The 15,821-nt window shown below is 39.6% G+C and overlaps 1 protein-coding gene across 3 annotated transcripts in view; it reads left to right on the top strand.

Moving 5' to 3' along the window:
• LOC126248306 (uncharacterized) overlaps window positions 1-15,821 on the top strand; it is a 212,567-nt gene that overhangs the window by 152,175 nt on the left and 44,571 nt on the right. For all 3 annotated transcript variants that reach the window (XM_049949174.1, XM_049949177.1, XM_049949176.1), the window contains one exon: window positions 14,435-14,631. In XM_049949174.1, the coding sequence (XP_049805131.1) occupies window positions 14,435-14,631 (197 nt within the window). The remainder of the gene's footprint in view (window positions 1-14,434; window positions 14,632-15,821) is intronic.

Below are 15,821 nucleotides of genomic sequence, written 5' to 3'. Positions count from 1 at the left end.
ACTGTTTGAGAGTCAAACAGTAGAGAAATACCTTGAAGGTGGTTCAAAGAACCCTCTGCCAGGCACTTAACAGTGAATTGTGGAGTAATCATATAGATGTAAGTGTGATAGCTACTGTTTAAGTCAAGAAAAATAATTCAATGTTGTGTTTGGTGTTCAACTGTAAACTGTATTTTGGGATGTACACTATTAAGTTTATCAGCTATGCTCTCTGTTTCAGTGATTGTTCCATTGTGTAGCATCAAGGTGTCATCAGCATAATGTTTGTAATAAATGACTTTGTCTTTTCCTATTTGGTTTTAAAAAATCTGGTTTTTAGATCATTAATATAAATGTCAGCAAGTTGGCCAATTAAGCTGCTGCCAATTGCTAAACTGTCATTCTGAATACAGATAATGCTATCAAAAGTAAAGTATTTGTGAGACAGCACTAACTCAAGTGAATTCATTAGTTTGTAGATTTCTGCACTACTTAGCTCCTTATGATGCAATAAATTGTCTTTTATTATTCGGATTGTGTCATAAGTACATTGGTGTACAGATTAACCGTGTCAAGGGATGTAAACTTACCTGATCTGGGTATGTTGTCCATGTTTATGACATTTGGGCTGTGAACTGAGCCTTGGAGCTGTGGGGTTTATTATTATCCAGCATTTGGCTTTTGTGGATGTTAGAAGGAAGTTGCAGTTCTTTAACAAGTTACAGCCCGAAAGCTCAGATCACAGCCCAAAAGTCATAAACGTGGACACCAAATATGCCCAATTGTTAACTCAATAAATAGTCCCAGGTACAAAGTCACTAAAAAACTTAATGAATTTTCAGTAAATCCTATAGATTTATAACCAACTACTCAATAAAGAAAAGTTATGAATTGATTGAATGCATCAGAGACACACCAACAACACTGAACCATTTGCCACAACTTGACTAAACTCAGACAATTGTGTTATCAAAAAAATTATCACACAGGAAGCAACTTGGCGTTATTAATATGAACTTACCACAAATGACAAAAGTGCAGAAATTCACCTGAAGGGTCACTGTTTCCACAACATTACCAACATTCAAGTCAATGTGATGCACATCATCATAAAGAAAGACTTTCCTGGCAGTTTCACGTGGTTGTATGATCATTCTACAGAGTGTACTCAACTGGACAGGACTATGCAGAAAACCTGAAACATTACAACCACCAACTTCACTTTCCTCTTTTTTATTAATCCAGTCTCAAAACATATCAGACTGATGGGGTACACTATCTGATCAAAAGTATCTGGACATCTATTAGTGGACAGTAATATGGGGAGTGTCCATCCTTCACCATTATGACAGCTTGAACTCTGCTGGAGACACTTTCAATCAGATATCTGAATGTCTGTGGAGGAATAGCAGTCCATTCTTCCACAAGAACTGAAACCAGAGTGGTGTTTGACATGGGGTCTGGAGTGAAGTCAGTATTCTAATTCATCCAAAAGCTGTTCCACTGGGTTCAGGTCAGGACTCTGTGCTGGCCAATTCATGTAAGAAATGTTTTTGACAACAAACCATTGCCTCACAAATTCTGCTATATGACAGGAGGCATTGTCATGCTGATAAAAATGATTGTCCTCAAACTGTTTCTGTACTTCACACAGTACTTGGTGCTGTAAAAAGTTTTCATATCCTTCCACACTAAGCACAAAAATACTCCCATACCTTAATGCAACCTCTTCTGTACTTCACTTTTTGCTTTACACATGTTGACAGGTAATGTTCTCCAGGTATTTGACATACCCAAACCCTTCTGTCAGATTGATATGTGGTGTAGTGTGATTCATCACTCCAAATCACTCATATCCAGTCATCCTGCTCTTTACACCATCACAAGCATAGCTTAGCATTGACTACAGAAATAGTCTAACATCCCGACTTAAACTGACGTTCCCTCATCAAGTTTCCTAATCAAATGTATATGTGATACATTATAATGCATAAATAAACATAACATACTAGGGTTACCGCCCAATATCCATGCACAGCTATTTTTAATTAAATATTGTTTAATTATATTTTTTGGTAAAAAATTACCATCAGTCAAGAGTAAAAGAGGTAAATAAAATGCCAAAATAAGGTTGCCTACCTTTTTCCAGGTAATAATGAACAGTGAAAGATTGCCAGGTGCAGATAGGTAAGTGTGGAGGAGTAAATTATTCCCATGGAGTTATACAATCATACATAAAATGTAGATGATTTGATTGCAAATGTTATAGTATAAAGGTGTCCTAGCAAAAGTGGGCCCATCTTAGGGTTGTCATGGTTTTAAGTTTCAGTAACTGAGTATGAGAGGGTGGTGCACTGGAGAAACACTGAATGAACAAACCTACTCGATAGGGAAAGACAGAGAACAACGGCTGTGTGTGAGACAGCCACCGAGTAAAAGAGACTGAGCATTCTTATTTCTCTGTGTAACCAGAGTCCAAGATAATGACTCACGAAACTCCCACAGCTTTCTTGCAACCGTTACTGCAGTGCTGCCAAGTGAGTGGCACGTATAAACACACTATGAAATGATTGTGTATTATGTATATGGTGTGTAGAAGTATGCTCAAAATGCAAATCTGCACTCAGCTAATAAAATTACCATGGACTCCATATCTGCGCATCAAAGATGGATTCTCAGCTGTAGTATGAGAACAAAAATATTGACTGTTATCAAGAAGGATCTTGATTTGTCACAAAAAGATACTAAATCATATTCTTTACATAATAGCAGAATAAATAAAAAACACTATCAACCCATATGATGATAGCAATGATAGAAATATTTTATTTAACAGTTCTACAGGTAAAGCAGCAGCATCCGATGTTACTGATTTCCTGCTTACTGTTGTCAGTTGGGAGTCAACAAAAATTAAGTTTTATTTCTTAGTGCAATTCTGTTATTGGAATGTTTGAGAAACTGATATCGGGAAACAGAATTCTTAATTTCACATCACAGTGCACCTCCAGAGTTCAGGTGAATATAGATAAATGAGCAGTATGGGAAAAGGAATGAGACATCATTGGTCATAGTTCACAATTAGCCTTGACAACAAAATCAGTGTAGAACACTCTTTGACATTTCCACTAGCACCGAGGCTACCTGCTCTTTTCTCGTTTACCAGTGAAATGTTGCAGACAGAGAAGTCCACATTAGCCAAGACATTCAATTGTCAAGTCCATGTAGTTCAGAACACACAAATCAACATTGAAACAGTAGATGGATTTTACTTCTTATACCAGACCGGATACTCCTTGCCACAAAGCTGTGGTAAAGTAGCTGAATTTATTCTCATAAAACTTTGTTCAAGTAAGCTGCAGAGATACATATTACATTTCATTGCTATTTAACACCTTCAAAGATACTGAATCTTAAAATTGACAAGTGTTTAATATTTCTTTTACAATTACAGGACTTCAACAACTTAGACCTACCAGCTTTTCGGGAAATCTTAAGAATTATCATTCCAGTTCTTAGCCAGTTACTGAGAGGATGACCTTTTGGCATCAATAATGCAAAGTAAGGAAGTCTTTATAACCTCTCGAAGTCAGTGCTATTCTTATCAAATGAATGAAAATCAAGCTCAGGACCTTTACCTTGTGTGGCAAGTGCTACACCAACTCAGCTACCCAAGCACGATTCACAACCTGTCCTCACAGTTTTAATCCCACCAGTACCTCGTCTCCTACCTTGCAAACTTCACAGAAGCACTTGTCCGCAAAAGGCAAAGATTCCGAGTTCGAGTCTTGGTCCAGCACACAGTTTTAATCTACCAAGAAGTTTCATATCAGCGCACACTCCACTGCAGAGTGAAAATCTCATTCTTGAAACATCCCCCAGGCTACGGCTAAGCCATTTCTCTGCAATATCCTTTCTCTCGGAAGTGCTAGTCTTGCAAGGTCCACAGGAGAGCTTCTGTGAAGTTTGGAAGGTAGGAGAGGAGGTACTGGCATGAGGACGGGTCATGAGTCATGCTTGGGTAGCTCAGTTGGTAGAGCACTTGTCCGCAAAAGGCACAGGTCTCGAGTTCGAGTCTCGGTCCAGCACACAGTTATAATCTTCCAGGAAGTTTCATATCAGTGCACACTCCGTTGCAGAGTGAAAATCTCATTCTGTAATGAAAATCATTTTGTAAACACTGAAGAAATTATGAATGCCAACATGAAGAAGTCAATACACAGATTATGTTTCATGTTAGCAATGTGCCACCAACTTAAAAAATTTTAGTAAATTCCTCTGATATTGATGTTTTATTAATTTTGCTGGCCAATATGCATAAAGTTTCTCAGACAAAAAACAATAAAGAAATTAACTGTATCAACTGCACAGAATTAGCATCAAAGTTAGAATCCTCATTATGTCTTAGTGTACCAACATTCCACGCATTTACGGGCTGTGATTTCCCTGCGGCTTTCTGCAATACGCAAAAAGTCAGACTGTTTCAAATCAAAATCTACAAAAAAACTTCTGTCGTTTACAGATGGCACTGACGTTGTCGTTGACGGAAAAAAGCTTAGTTGCTTCAGGAGTTTACTGCTCTTTTGTGTGGCATAAAGCAGTACAACAGTGTTAATGACATAAGGTTTTGTGTATCCAAATGAATGATTCAGCCAAAAAAGATAATGTACAGTATATGAAAAAAATTAAAAGCTTGAATTCAAATGTGTTTCCACATTGCTTGAAATCATTAAAACAAAAATTTTATGCACAATGTATGTAAATTCTGTGTGGCTTAATGCTACCAACCCTTATTGTGTAAAACTGCAGCCTGAATCTTGTGGATGGTAGTACATATATGGCTGTTTAAAGCCAATCCTAAGGGACCAAACACACTCACAAGTTCAAGAAATTTTACGGGTTACAGACAGGGATAGTAATAATGACAATTCCTCAGAATTTGATTTCAATATTTTGACTTCTGATGCCTCAGATTCTAAATAACTATTAGTGAAAATTATTACATTCTTCAAAATGTGAAACACTGAGTGTAGATTTGTGTTTTGAGCATGCTTCTACACTCCATATACACAATACAATCATTTTGCAGTGTGTTTATACATGCTAGATGCAAGAAAACTGTGAGGGTTTCGTGACTCATTATCTTGCACTCTGGATACACGGAGAAATGAACATGCCTAGTCCCTTTTACTTTGGCGACTGTCTCACATGCAGCTGTTATTCTGTATCCTTCTTTATCGCAGAGGTTTCTGGATTCATTTCTTCTCTGCCGTGCAATGATCCCATACTCATTTACTGAAACTGAAACCCATGGCAACCCTAACACAGGCTCACTTTTGATAAGGAAACAGTATACCATTGCGTTCGCAATAAAATAATCTACATTTTATATATTATTGTACAAGGGCTGTTCAATAACAAATGATACTCATTTTTTTGGCAACATACTTTCACTCATCCTCATAATTCTGATGGTCCTTCTCAACTTAGTCATCCAAGAATGCGATGCACTTGTCCCAGCATTTCTGCCAGTCTTCAAATACGTGCTGGAAACCATTTTTTGAGAGGTCCTTCAAAATTGCATCTACAGCCTTCACCACTGCTTCTGATGATTGATAATGCTTCGCATGAAGGTGTTTCTTCATGTTAGGGAATAGAAAAAAGTCATGTAGGGCTAAATCCAGACTATAGGGAGGGTGAGGGATGCACTTCACGTTGATTTTTGCAAGATATTCAGCAACAACATTGGCAATATGCAGCCACGCGTTATCGTGGAGCAGCATCCAACCTGCTTCAGAGAAATGTGGTCTTTTGCTCCTGATATGGACTTGCAGTGTTTTCAGGACATCCGTGTAGTATTGTCCAGTTACTGTTGTGTGTGCAGGTACAACATGCTGATAAATCATTCCATGAATATCAAAGAATGAGACGACCGTAACTTTCCTAGAAGAAGCAACCACTTTTGCATTTTTGGGGGTTGGTGATGAAGGAGATTTCCACACTGAGCTTTGCTGTTTGCTCTCAGGAGCAAAATGATGTAGCCAAGTTTCATCAGCAGTGATTACATCAACTTTAACTGCATGCAGGCCTGCACGTGAATGTCCTTTTGTTTGGGAATCAACAATCTAGTAACCCATTGTGCACAAACACACATCATGTGTAATTTTCCTGTCACCAACATGTGGGTGGCACCCAATGAAATGTTCAGTATTTCAGAAAGTTATCTTAAGGTAATTCGTTGATCCTCTCTCACAATGACAGCAGCAGTGTTGATGTTTTCTTCTATAAGAGCAGTAACTGGAGGACCGGGTCCCCCTTCCTTTGAAATTGGTTGTCTCTCCCCTTTAAACATTGTAAACCATCTTCTAGCTGAGCTGTAGGGAAGAACAGACTCTCCATACGCCTCTAGTAACATTGTATTTGCCTGAGCTGTAGATTTGCTGAGACAAAAGCAGACTTTCAAAGCTACAAATTGTTCCTCACTTGTTACCTCCGTTGCAGAGGTAGGCGATACTGAACATGTCAGACCTTGTCTGCCTCCCACAGGCGGAAATCAGGAGTCCCAACAATGAAACTACTGCAGCGTGTTTGTTGCACATTAAGCTAACAGAATATCATAAGATTAAATTTAAGCGCGAGAAATTATGACTGTAAAAAAAAATTATGATCATTCATTATTGAACAGCCCTCCTAGAAGGAAACTCAGTCAGGGTAATTTACTCCTACCTGCTTATCTGTTTGCACCTGGCGACCTTTCATTATTGGCAATGTTGAAGAGCCTGTTTTCTTTAGAAGTATGATGCAATCTTCGTTTGGACATGCATCTTGGAAAGAACAGGTGCTGCGGTGATCTCGCCCATTATGAACGCATGAAATGTATTCGCAGTTGCGGGTATGGATAACTGTCAGCTGTATAATGGAATGACAACTATGAAAATTTGTGGCAGACTGGTACTCAAACCCAGATTTCCACTTATTGTGACCGTTTGCCTTATCATTAGGCTATCTGAGCATGCATCATGCCAGACACAAGCTAACATATGTCATCAACCATGTCTCTACAATCTGCACTCATACATCCATTATGTATTGTCCTGTACAGAGGAGACACTTTAACTGAAAGCCGCAAAATGTCTCCTCTGTACGGGACTATACATAATGGATGTACGAGTGTAGGTTGTAGACACATGATTGATTATATATGTCAGTTTTGGTGTGGCCATGATGGGTGCCCAGATAGTCTGATGGTAAGACAAATGCTCATAATAAGCGGGAAATATGGGTTGGAGTACCAGTCTATCACAAATTTTCATTGTTGTCATTCCATTTTACCACTGCAAATACATTTCTTGTATCTGATAATGGCTGTAGTCGCTGCAGTACCTGTACATTTGGACTTGCATGCATGTCTTTCCTGTATAGGAATATACATAATGGATATACGAGTGCACGTTTCAGACATGTGGTTGATGACATACGTTAGTTTGGCTCTGGCTGTGATGCATAATCGGATAGCCTAATGGTAAGGTGACCGCTCGCAATAAGCGGGAAGTCCAGGTTTGAGTACTGGTCTACCGCAAATTTTTATTGTCGTCATTCCATTATACAGCTGATGACTGTCCGTATTCACAACTGCGAATGTATTTCATAACAGCTGTAGTCGTCACAGTGCCTTTGGACATGCATGCATGCATGTCTTTCCTGTATGGGAATTTACGTAACGAGTGTACGACTGCAGGTTGTAGACACGTGGTTGACGACATACGTTAGTTTGGGTCTGGTTGTGATGCATAATCAGATAGCGTAATGGTAAGGCGATGCTTGCAATAATCAGGAAATTCAGGTTCAAATTCTGGTTCACTACAAATTTTTATTGCAGTCATCCCAGTATACAGCTGATTACTTTCCATATTCACAACTGCGAATGCATTTCGTAACAGCTGTAGTCGTCACAGTGCCTGCGCCTTTGGACATGCATGCATGTCTTTCCTGTGTGGGAATGTACATAACGAGTGTACGACTGCAGGTTGTAGACACGTGGTTGACGATATACATTAGTTGGGCTCTGGCTGTGATGCATGATCGGATAGCCTAATGGTTAGGTGATTGCTCGCAATAAGCAGGAAGTCCAGGTTTGAGTACTGGTCCACCGCAAATTTTCATTGTCGTCATTCAGTTATACAACTGATGGTTGTCCATATTCGGAATTGTGAATACATTTCATGTATTTCATAACAGCTGTAGTCACTGCAGTGCCTGTTCCTTCGGACATGCATGTACATCTGAAGGAACATTGCATAATACTTCTGAATAACACAAGCACTGTAATGTTGTATTTATCTGTCAATGTTGGGTGACTTTCAATTAAAATGTCTCCTCTGAACAGGAATATACATAATGGCTGTACGAGTGCATGTTGTAGACATATGGTTGACAACGGGTGTTAGTTTGGGTCTGAACGTGATGCGTGCTCAGATAACCTAATGGTGAGGCTTGTGATAAGTGTCCCTGATGGATTTGTTACTCAGGTGATGTCCAATGATTAGTCCAATATTTGAAATCACCGAGTTCTCACAAACAACATGTTCTGCTGTTACTGCTTCTCTACAGACAATACAGTAATCCCCACATACTTTAATACTGGTGGGGTCCACCTTTTGTGATGTCTAGTGGCAAATTCCTCATTTATCTAGAGGTGTCAGTATACTTCTCTTGTAATAGTGTATTTTTCTAAAACCTAGTGAAAATAGGTGTCAGTGATAGGGGTCCCTAATTCAGCAGATTACGTCTATTTCCATTGTGTGTTGGTGTACTCCACTCCACATGAGATCATCAGTTGCTGTGGGACCTTCACCTTCAACCTTTGTCATCATCTAGGTGCATTTATTTTCACAGCATTTAACTGTGATCTCTCCCTACATATTAATATGTTCCCTTTGAAGTGTGTCTTCTGCACTCACATGGGCAATGTGGGATGTCATGGGAGCATACTCCTTAACAGCCTCTTGCCCTCTAAATCCTAAAAGTACATGTGTGAGGATCACTAACCCACAACCTGTCATGTTCATCAGATTCTCTTTCGTCAGTTATGTGCATGGAATTACCATCACAACTTGCCAATGGCAGACTGACTTCATCTGAAATGCATTTTCCCTCTGCTAAATCACCTTTTAGCTCCCGTGGCCCATCTGTGAAAATTTCATTGTCTTCCTTACGTGTTACTAAGTTAATCGTGCCCTTAGTGTTCTCTGCACACCATGTGATTGGATTTTTAAACAAATTGACCACAGTTCTAGTGGTCCAGTCCATGATCAACATTCTACTTGAGAGTATGTCATTACAGATTATACAAACTGACGACAACCATCCGATGACAATTGAATTCACCCAGAAGCCACTTCTTCTGTTGCTTAGCGACACTAAGACTTGGTTTTCTACCTTTTTCCTTTTTTCCCCAAAAGTGGGAATTAATGATATTCCTTGTACAGATAGCTAGCTAATTTACTACCATTTTCCACTAGTTTTGCATGGAAAGACATTGAAAGTGCTGTCACTTCTGATCCAGAGTCCAGTCATGCTCATCTTAATTCCTTCCACAGCTATCTCAGTGAGGAGACACCGATTGTCTGCCTTTTTAGACAACTTCAGTTCATCACAGTACTGGTCACTGTTGTCTTGAGCTTGTTACTGTTTGTAAAAACATTGCATATGTGATATCCCCCTACTGGGGCATCTCCTGCAATATCTCATTGTCCTTGGTCGTTCACTTGTGTGATCTCACACACCTCCACCTGACGTGGGACCAGTGGTGGTGAAACTTCATTACTCTCATGGCTTCTGTCATTATGCGATGCTTACACTTTGTGTAGGGTCCTGAACTAATTACTCAAACTGATTTTTGAAGAAAGCATTGCACTGAATACAGTTTCTGGCGTTAGATGTTTGCCAACAAATCAACTGTAGATTGAAGTCACCACCAACTATAACTGTATGAGTTGGTTACGTTTTGAATTAAGACCCAAATTTTCCTTGAATTATATCTTCTGAGTGTGACAGTCAGTAAACGAAACCAATTTATTCGCATTGATGAGTATTACCACTAGCCATACTAACCCACAGCAACCAGCTACTTCAGTTTTGCTACAAGAACAGCAATGAACTCACCACCACCACCTCACCACCTGAATTTAATTTATCCTTTCTGAAAACCATTAGTTCCTTGGCAAAAACTTTGGCTGAACTTATTTGCAGCCTGACCAACTTTCAGTATCTGTAACGATTCCTACTTCAATGCTTTTTGTGAGCAGTTGTAGTTCTGTTTCTATCCTAACACAACAGAAACAATTTTCAACTATGATACTGATGTTTCTGAGGTCAACCCATGTCCTGTGTTTGGTTTCCATCTTTTGTGACTGAACAATTTTCCAAAGACCCCTAACCTCCAAAACCACTCAGTCCACTCTGCACAGCCCATACTACCTGTGTGGCTACCTGCTTTGTGCAATGGACCCTTGATCTATAAAACAGATCCCAACACCTCTCCACTGAATGCCGCAAGACATGGAATCTGTGTTATCAGATGGGGAATTGTAGGATTCCCCTTGATAGATCAGGAGTGCACAACACAAAGGAAATAGGTGCAATGGTGGTTTCTTAAGCTAGGCCGTAGTTTGAGGTACTCTGATGAATACTCACCAGTCGATATGCAGTTAGCAAAATCAGACCACGTTCAGAGGAAAGACACTTTGACTGTCAAAATTTTGTCAGTGAATTGTCGAAGTGTTTGTAACAAAGTTCCCAAATTTACTGCCCCCTAGGGAAGTTCTCATGCTCAGATTATCCTTGAAACCGAGAGCTGCTGAAACCTGATGTCAAAAGCTCTGAGATATTTAGCGAGTCATCGAATGTGTATCAGAAAGACAAATTAGATGCCATAGGAGTAGGATGTTCACTGCAATTGCCAAAAATATTTTCTTTGTTGAAGTTGAAATTGAGTGTGACAGTGACGTTATCTGGTTCTGTATAACAGGTCTACATGAAATCAAGTTAATTGTTGGATGTTTTTTCCGGCCACTCAATTCTGCTGTGACAGTTTTAGGGTCATTCAAAAAAGTGTATGGTCGATAGTGTGTAAATACCCAGATCATGCAGCACTAGCTGGAGGTGACTTTAACCTACCGACTGTAGACTAGACATCTATAGATTCTGTCTTGGGCAACTAGCTCAACAGTCCACACGCAGTGGAAATATTGTATAGACCCTGTAGCTACAAACAGGCCTGACATTAATGATCATGATGTCATCATATTGACTATGTTTACTAAAATTAATAAATTAGTCAAGGGGGCTAGGAGAAAAATTCTGTTAGAAAGAGCAAATATGCAGTTGTTAGCATCTCCCTTAGGCAATGAGTGGGCATCATTTAGTTACAGTATGTGGGATGTAGAGCAATTCTGGGCAAAGTTTGAACAGATTGTAAATCGTGCTCTGGAGAAGTTTGTGCCTAGCAAATGGATTAAGGACAGAGCAGACCCACCATGGTTTAACAATGAAGTTTGGAGAATTCTGAGGAAGCAAAGGCTGTTGCACTCTCGGTTAAAACAAGAATGCACAAATGATGACCAGCAAAGATTAGTAAGATTCGTGTGTCTGCGAAAAGATATATGCATGAAACGTATAAAAACTACCACTGTACTACCGTAGCACAAGATCTGGCCAATAACCTAAGAAAATTCTGGTCCTGTATAAAATCGCTAACTGGGTCTCAGGCTTTTATCCAGTCACTTGTTGACCAGTCTGGTGTGGCAGCAGAAGACAACAAAAAGAAAACTGTGATTAAGAAATCGTTCACACAGGAGGATCGTACAAACATATTGTCATTTGACCATTACACAGACTCCTGTATGGGTGACAGAGTAATAGGCATCCCCGGCATAGAGTAACAACTAAAATAGCTGAAATCAGATAAGCTGCTAGGTCCGGATAGAATCCAAATTCCATTTTAGAAAGAGTACTGAGCTGCATTGGCCCTTAATTAGCGTGCATTTATCTCTCACCAAGCACAAAGTTCAAAGTGATTGTAAAAAATCACAGGTGATTCCTGTGTTTAAGAAGGGTAAATGAACAGACCCACAAAATTACAGATCAATATCCTTAACTGGAGTTTGCTGCAGAATTCTTGAATGTATTCTGAGTTCAGATATCATAAATGTCATTGAGACCAAAAAGCTTATGTCCACGAATAAGCATCGCTTGTGCGAAACTCAACTTACCATACCATGTTTCTAGGTTTCAGAAAAGCATTTGACACAGTGTCCCACTGCAGGCTGTTAACAAAGTTACGAGCATATGGAATGTGTTCCCAGATATGTGAGTTGCTTGAAAACTACCTAAATAATAGATTCCAGCATGTTGCCATCGACAGAAAGTGTTCATCAGAGACAAGGGTCCCAGGGAAGTGGGATAGGACCACTATTATTTTCTGTATACATAAATTATCTGGTGGACAAGGTGGGCAGCAATCTGCGGCTGTTTGCTGATGATGCTGTGGTGTACGGGAAGCTGTCGTCACTAAGTGACTGAAGGAGCATACAAGATGACTTAGACAAAATTTCTAGTTGGTGTGATAAATAGAAACTACCTCTAAATTAAAAAAAGAAAAGTAAGTTAATGCAGATGAGTAGGAAAAAAACTGCAATTTTCGAATACAGCATTAGTGATCTACTCGATACAGTTATATTGTTTAAATATCATGGTGTAATGCTGCAGAGTGATATGAAATGGAACGAGCACATAAAGCTTGTCGTAGGGAAGGCGAATGGTCGACATCTGTTTATATGAAATTCTTGAGTGTTGGGGAACTGCACCAGGTCAGATTAAAGGAAGACATAAAATAAATTCCGAGATCAGTTGCTAAGTTGTTTGAACAGGACGCAAGTATTACATAGATGCTTTGGGAACTCAGATGGGAATCCCTGGAGTGAAAGTGACATTCTTTCCAAAAAACAGTATTAACAAAATTTAGAGAACTAGCATTTGAAGCTGACTGCAAAACAAGTCTACTGCCACTGATGTGCATTTTGCACAAGGACCACATAGATAAGAAAAATTAGGACTCATACAGAGGCATATAGACAGCCATTTGTTCCTCACCCTATTTGCGAGTGGAACAGGAAAAGAAATGACTAATTGTGGCGTGGGGTATCCTTCTCCACTCACCATACAGTGACTTATGGAGGGTGTATGTTGATGTAAATCTGCTCCCTACACTGTCACTAAACTGTGCAAGACTCTGATTCACTGCCTCGCTTTCTAAAGTTTTTGAACCACCTGATTGTGCTTGTTTTTGCTGATGGTGCCGACCACAGGTCAATTCAACAACAAAGGACAATGGACAAGAGCTGCTAAGTGCTTTACAACAAACCATGATTCTCTCTATGTAATAGTTTCCAAGATCTGATTTTTTGAATTTTGAAATTTTAGCAGGACTTAATGGACACCCCATGCTACAAAACCATACATACCATTCCCACAGGGATCACGAAGACAAATTAGACTAATTACAGTGCTCACAGAGACATTTGAGCAATCATTCTTCACACACTCCATATGTGGATGGAATGGGATAAAATCCTAACAACTGGCTCAATGGGAAGCACTCTCTGCCATGCACTTCACAATTGTTTGCAGAATATTAATGTACTTGCAGATTTATTAGTTAACTAAAATTCCTATTAATGTCTTCCATTGTACCTTAAATTAATGTTTCACATCATCTTAGAATATGGTCTGGATATGGATTTTAGAGTCTCAATTTTCCCATGAACTATGTTATTTACAGTGCTCATACTCTGTAGTGTGTGGCTTCCACAGAGAAAGAGACCAGCAGTGCTAGAACTAACACATCTGCTTACCCCCTCCTCCCCTCTCCCCACCCCCCTCCACCAGTTCAGTTTTTGTACACCACCAGCAAACATTTAGGGTGAGTCAGCTGATGGCCCAGCATGTGAGGAAAACTAGGTTACTCTACTGAAACCCCTTCTATCATAGCCTCATTACCTGTTCAGAAAGAAAAGGGGTGAAAAATAAGGAATAACCTTACCACTAAGAAAATTTCAGCGAGCTAAGGAGTTATGGTCCTACAAACAGAGCAGCTTCACTGAAGGGAAGGATACTTGACATACACCAGACACTATACCCTCTCCTTTATACTGACAAGCAACAGACTATCTCATGCTATGCATGCACTTTATTGGTTACTTTCAGTAATTCATAGCTATTGGAACTCACGTGATACTCTTGTTGATGTGAAGTAGTAATGCAGATAAAAATCTCTTAAGATTCATGAAATTATTAAATAGTTAAATAGCCTAGATGTTATTTCATAGTTCAAGTAATTACAAAAATAATTTTCAAGTATTTTAATGACATGTTTCTCGTTTATTTACTTCTTTTCCAGGTCCATGGAGGCTGTAGTTGGATGCATACTGAATCTAACGAGCAGTAGAGATGCAGATTGTTATAAAGTGAAAGCAACTGAACTTCTTAATGGATTATTAGCAAAAGTTTATCTACAGATTGCTGAATGCTATTTACAAAATCATTTGATGATAGAAGCTTCTTGTTTTCTACAGCGATCACTGGAAATAAAACCAGGTATTTTGATGCAGAACAATTTTGTCCACCTGCAAAACAAATCTCTACTGTTATTTTATTTGAGAAGTGCAGCTAAGCATCTCTCCACAGCTGCAATGTAGCATACACTTTGTGCTTATTTAATGAACAACAAAACTTATTCAGGTCATGCAGAAAATGAAAACCTATTGGTAGACACCAGGATTCATATTCTGTGTATGTGCCGTACATAAAATAAATTTGCTCAATCATTGCTGCACAGTAATATTGTACAAACAATTCCAGTAGTATGAATATATCATCTCGGAGGAAGTGACATCAGCATTCGATATTAATATAAAACTACATGGATTTTGTAAATGATGGTTGAAAGAACTGCCCACCTCTTCATTAACAGGAAAAGTGACAGTTGGTAGATAGGCACATAGAGGGAAATATGGCATCTCGACTGTTCCAGGGGAAGGAATATATTGTTAAGAACTTAAGGAAATTGCAAGAAGCAAGAAATTGTGGAGGGTGAAGATTAGTGCACATGGTGCTGTATGCCCTAGAAAGTTAAACTGCATACATTTAACAGGCTGTAAATAGTCTCCTTACAATTACCAACAAACCACAATACATTAACTGGTTCTGTTGGCCTGAACTAAGTAACCCTCAAATTATGATGTACATATTGTCTAGTTCCCATCTCTGCCATATCCACACCCACAAGAACAACAACAGTTTTCTCACTCACTACACTGTGATGGAACTCCTTGCTGCAGTTGCAACACCATGCTGCATGCAGATCTGATCTCCACCTCGAGCCCCGGCTGCTCGTTGGTGACTTCAGTGAAACAGTAGTAAGACAAGTTCCTTACTATGATTCTTGTAGCTACAGGTGGCCGCCGTGGTGCAGTGGCCACGCCCCCTCTTGGCACATGATCAGTTGCTGCGTGCAGTGTCTTGACAGTGTCTGCGTGGCCTGTGGCTGTGACATGTGCCCAGCTTATCAACACGTGACCCAGTATGGCAGACCGGGTGGCAAACTAGTGGCATCAGTGGTGCTGCCGATGGCAAGAATGCTGGCAGGGAAAGCCAGCCTCTCTGTGAGAAGTTTCACTTTGATGAACAGTAGCACGAGGTGCCATGGCACCTCCACCAACGAAGACGTGAGTGACAGTGTGGCCCTGGAGTCAACCTGCTGTCCCCTTAGGTAGTAATCTGCTGCT

Source organism: Schistocerca nitens, chromosome 3 (genome assembly GCF_023898315.1).
Source record: "Schistocerca nitens isolate TAMUIC-IGC-003100 chromosome 3, iqSchNite1.1, whole genome shotgun sequence".
NCBI lineage: Eukaryota > Metazoa > Arthropoda > Insecta > Orthoptera > Acrididae > Schistocerca > Schistocerca nitens.
Note: the sequence above shows the minus strand (reverse complement) of the source record. Positions and strands in the feature narration are given on the sequence as shown.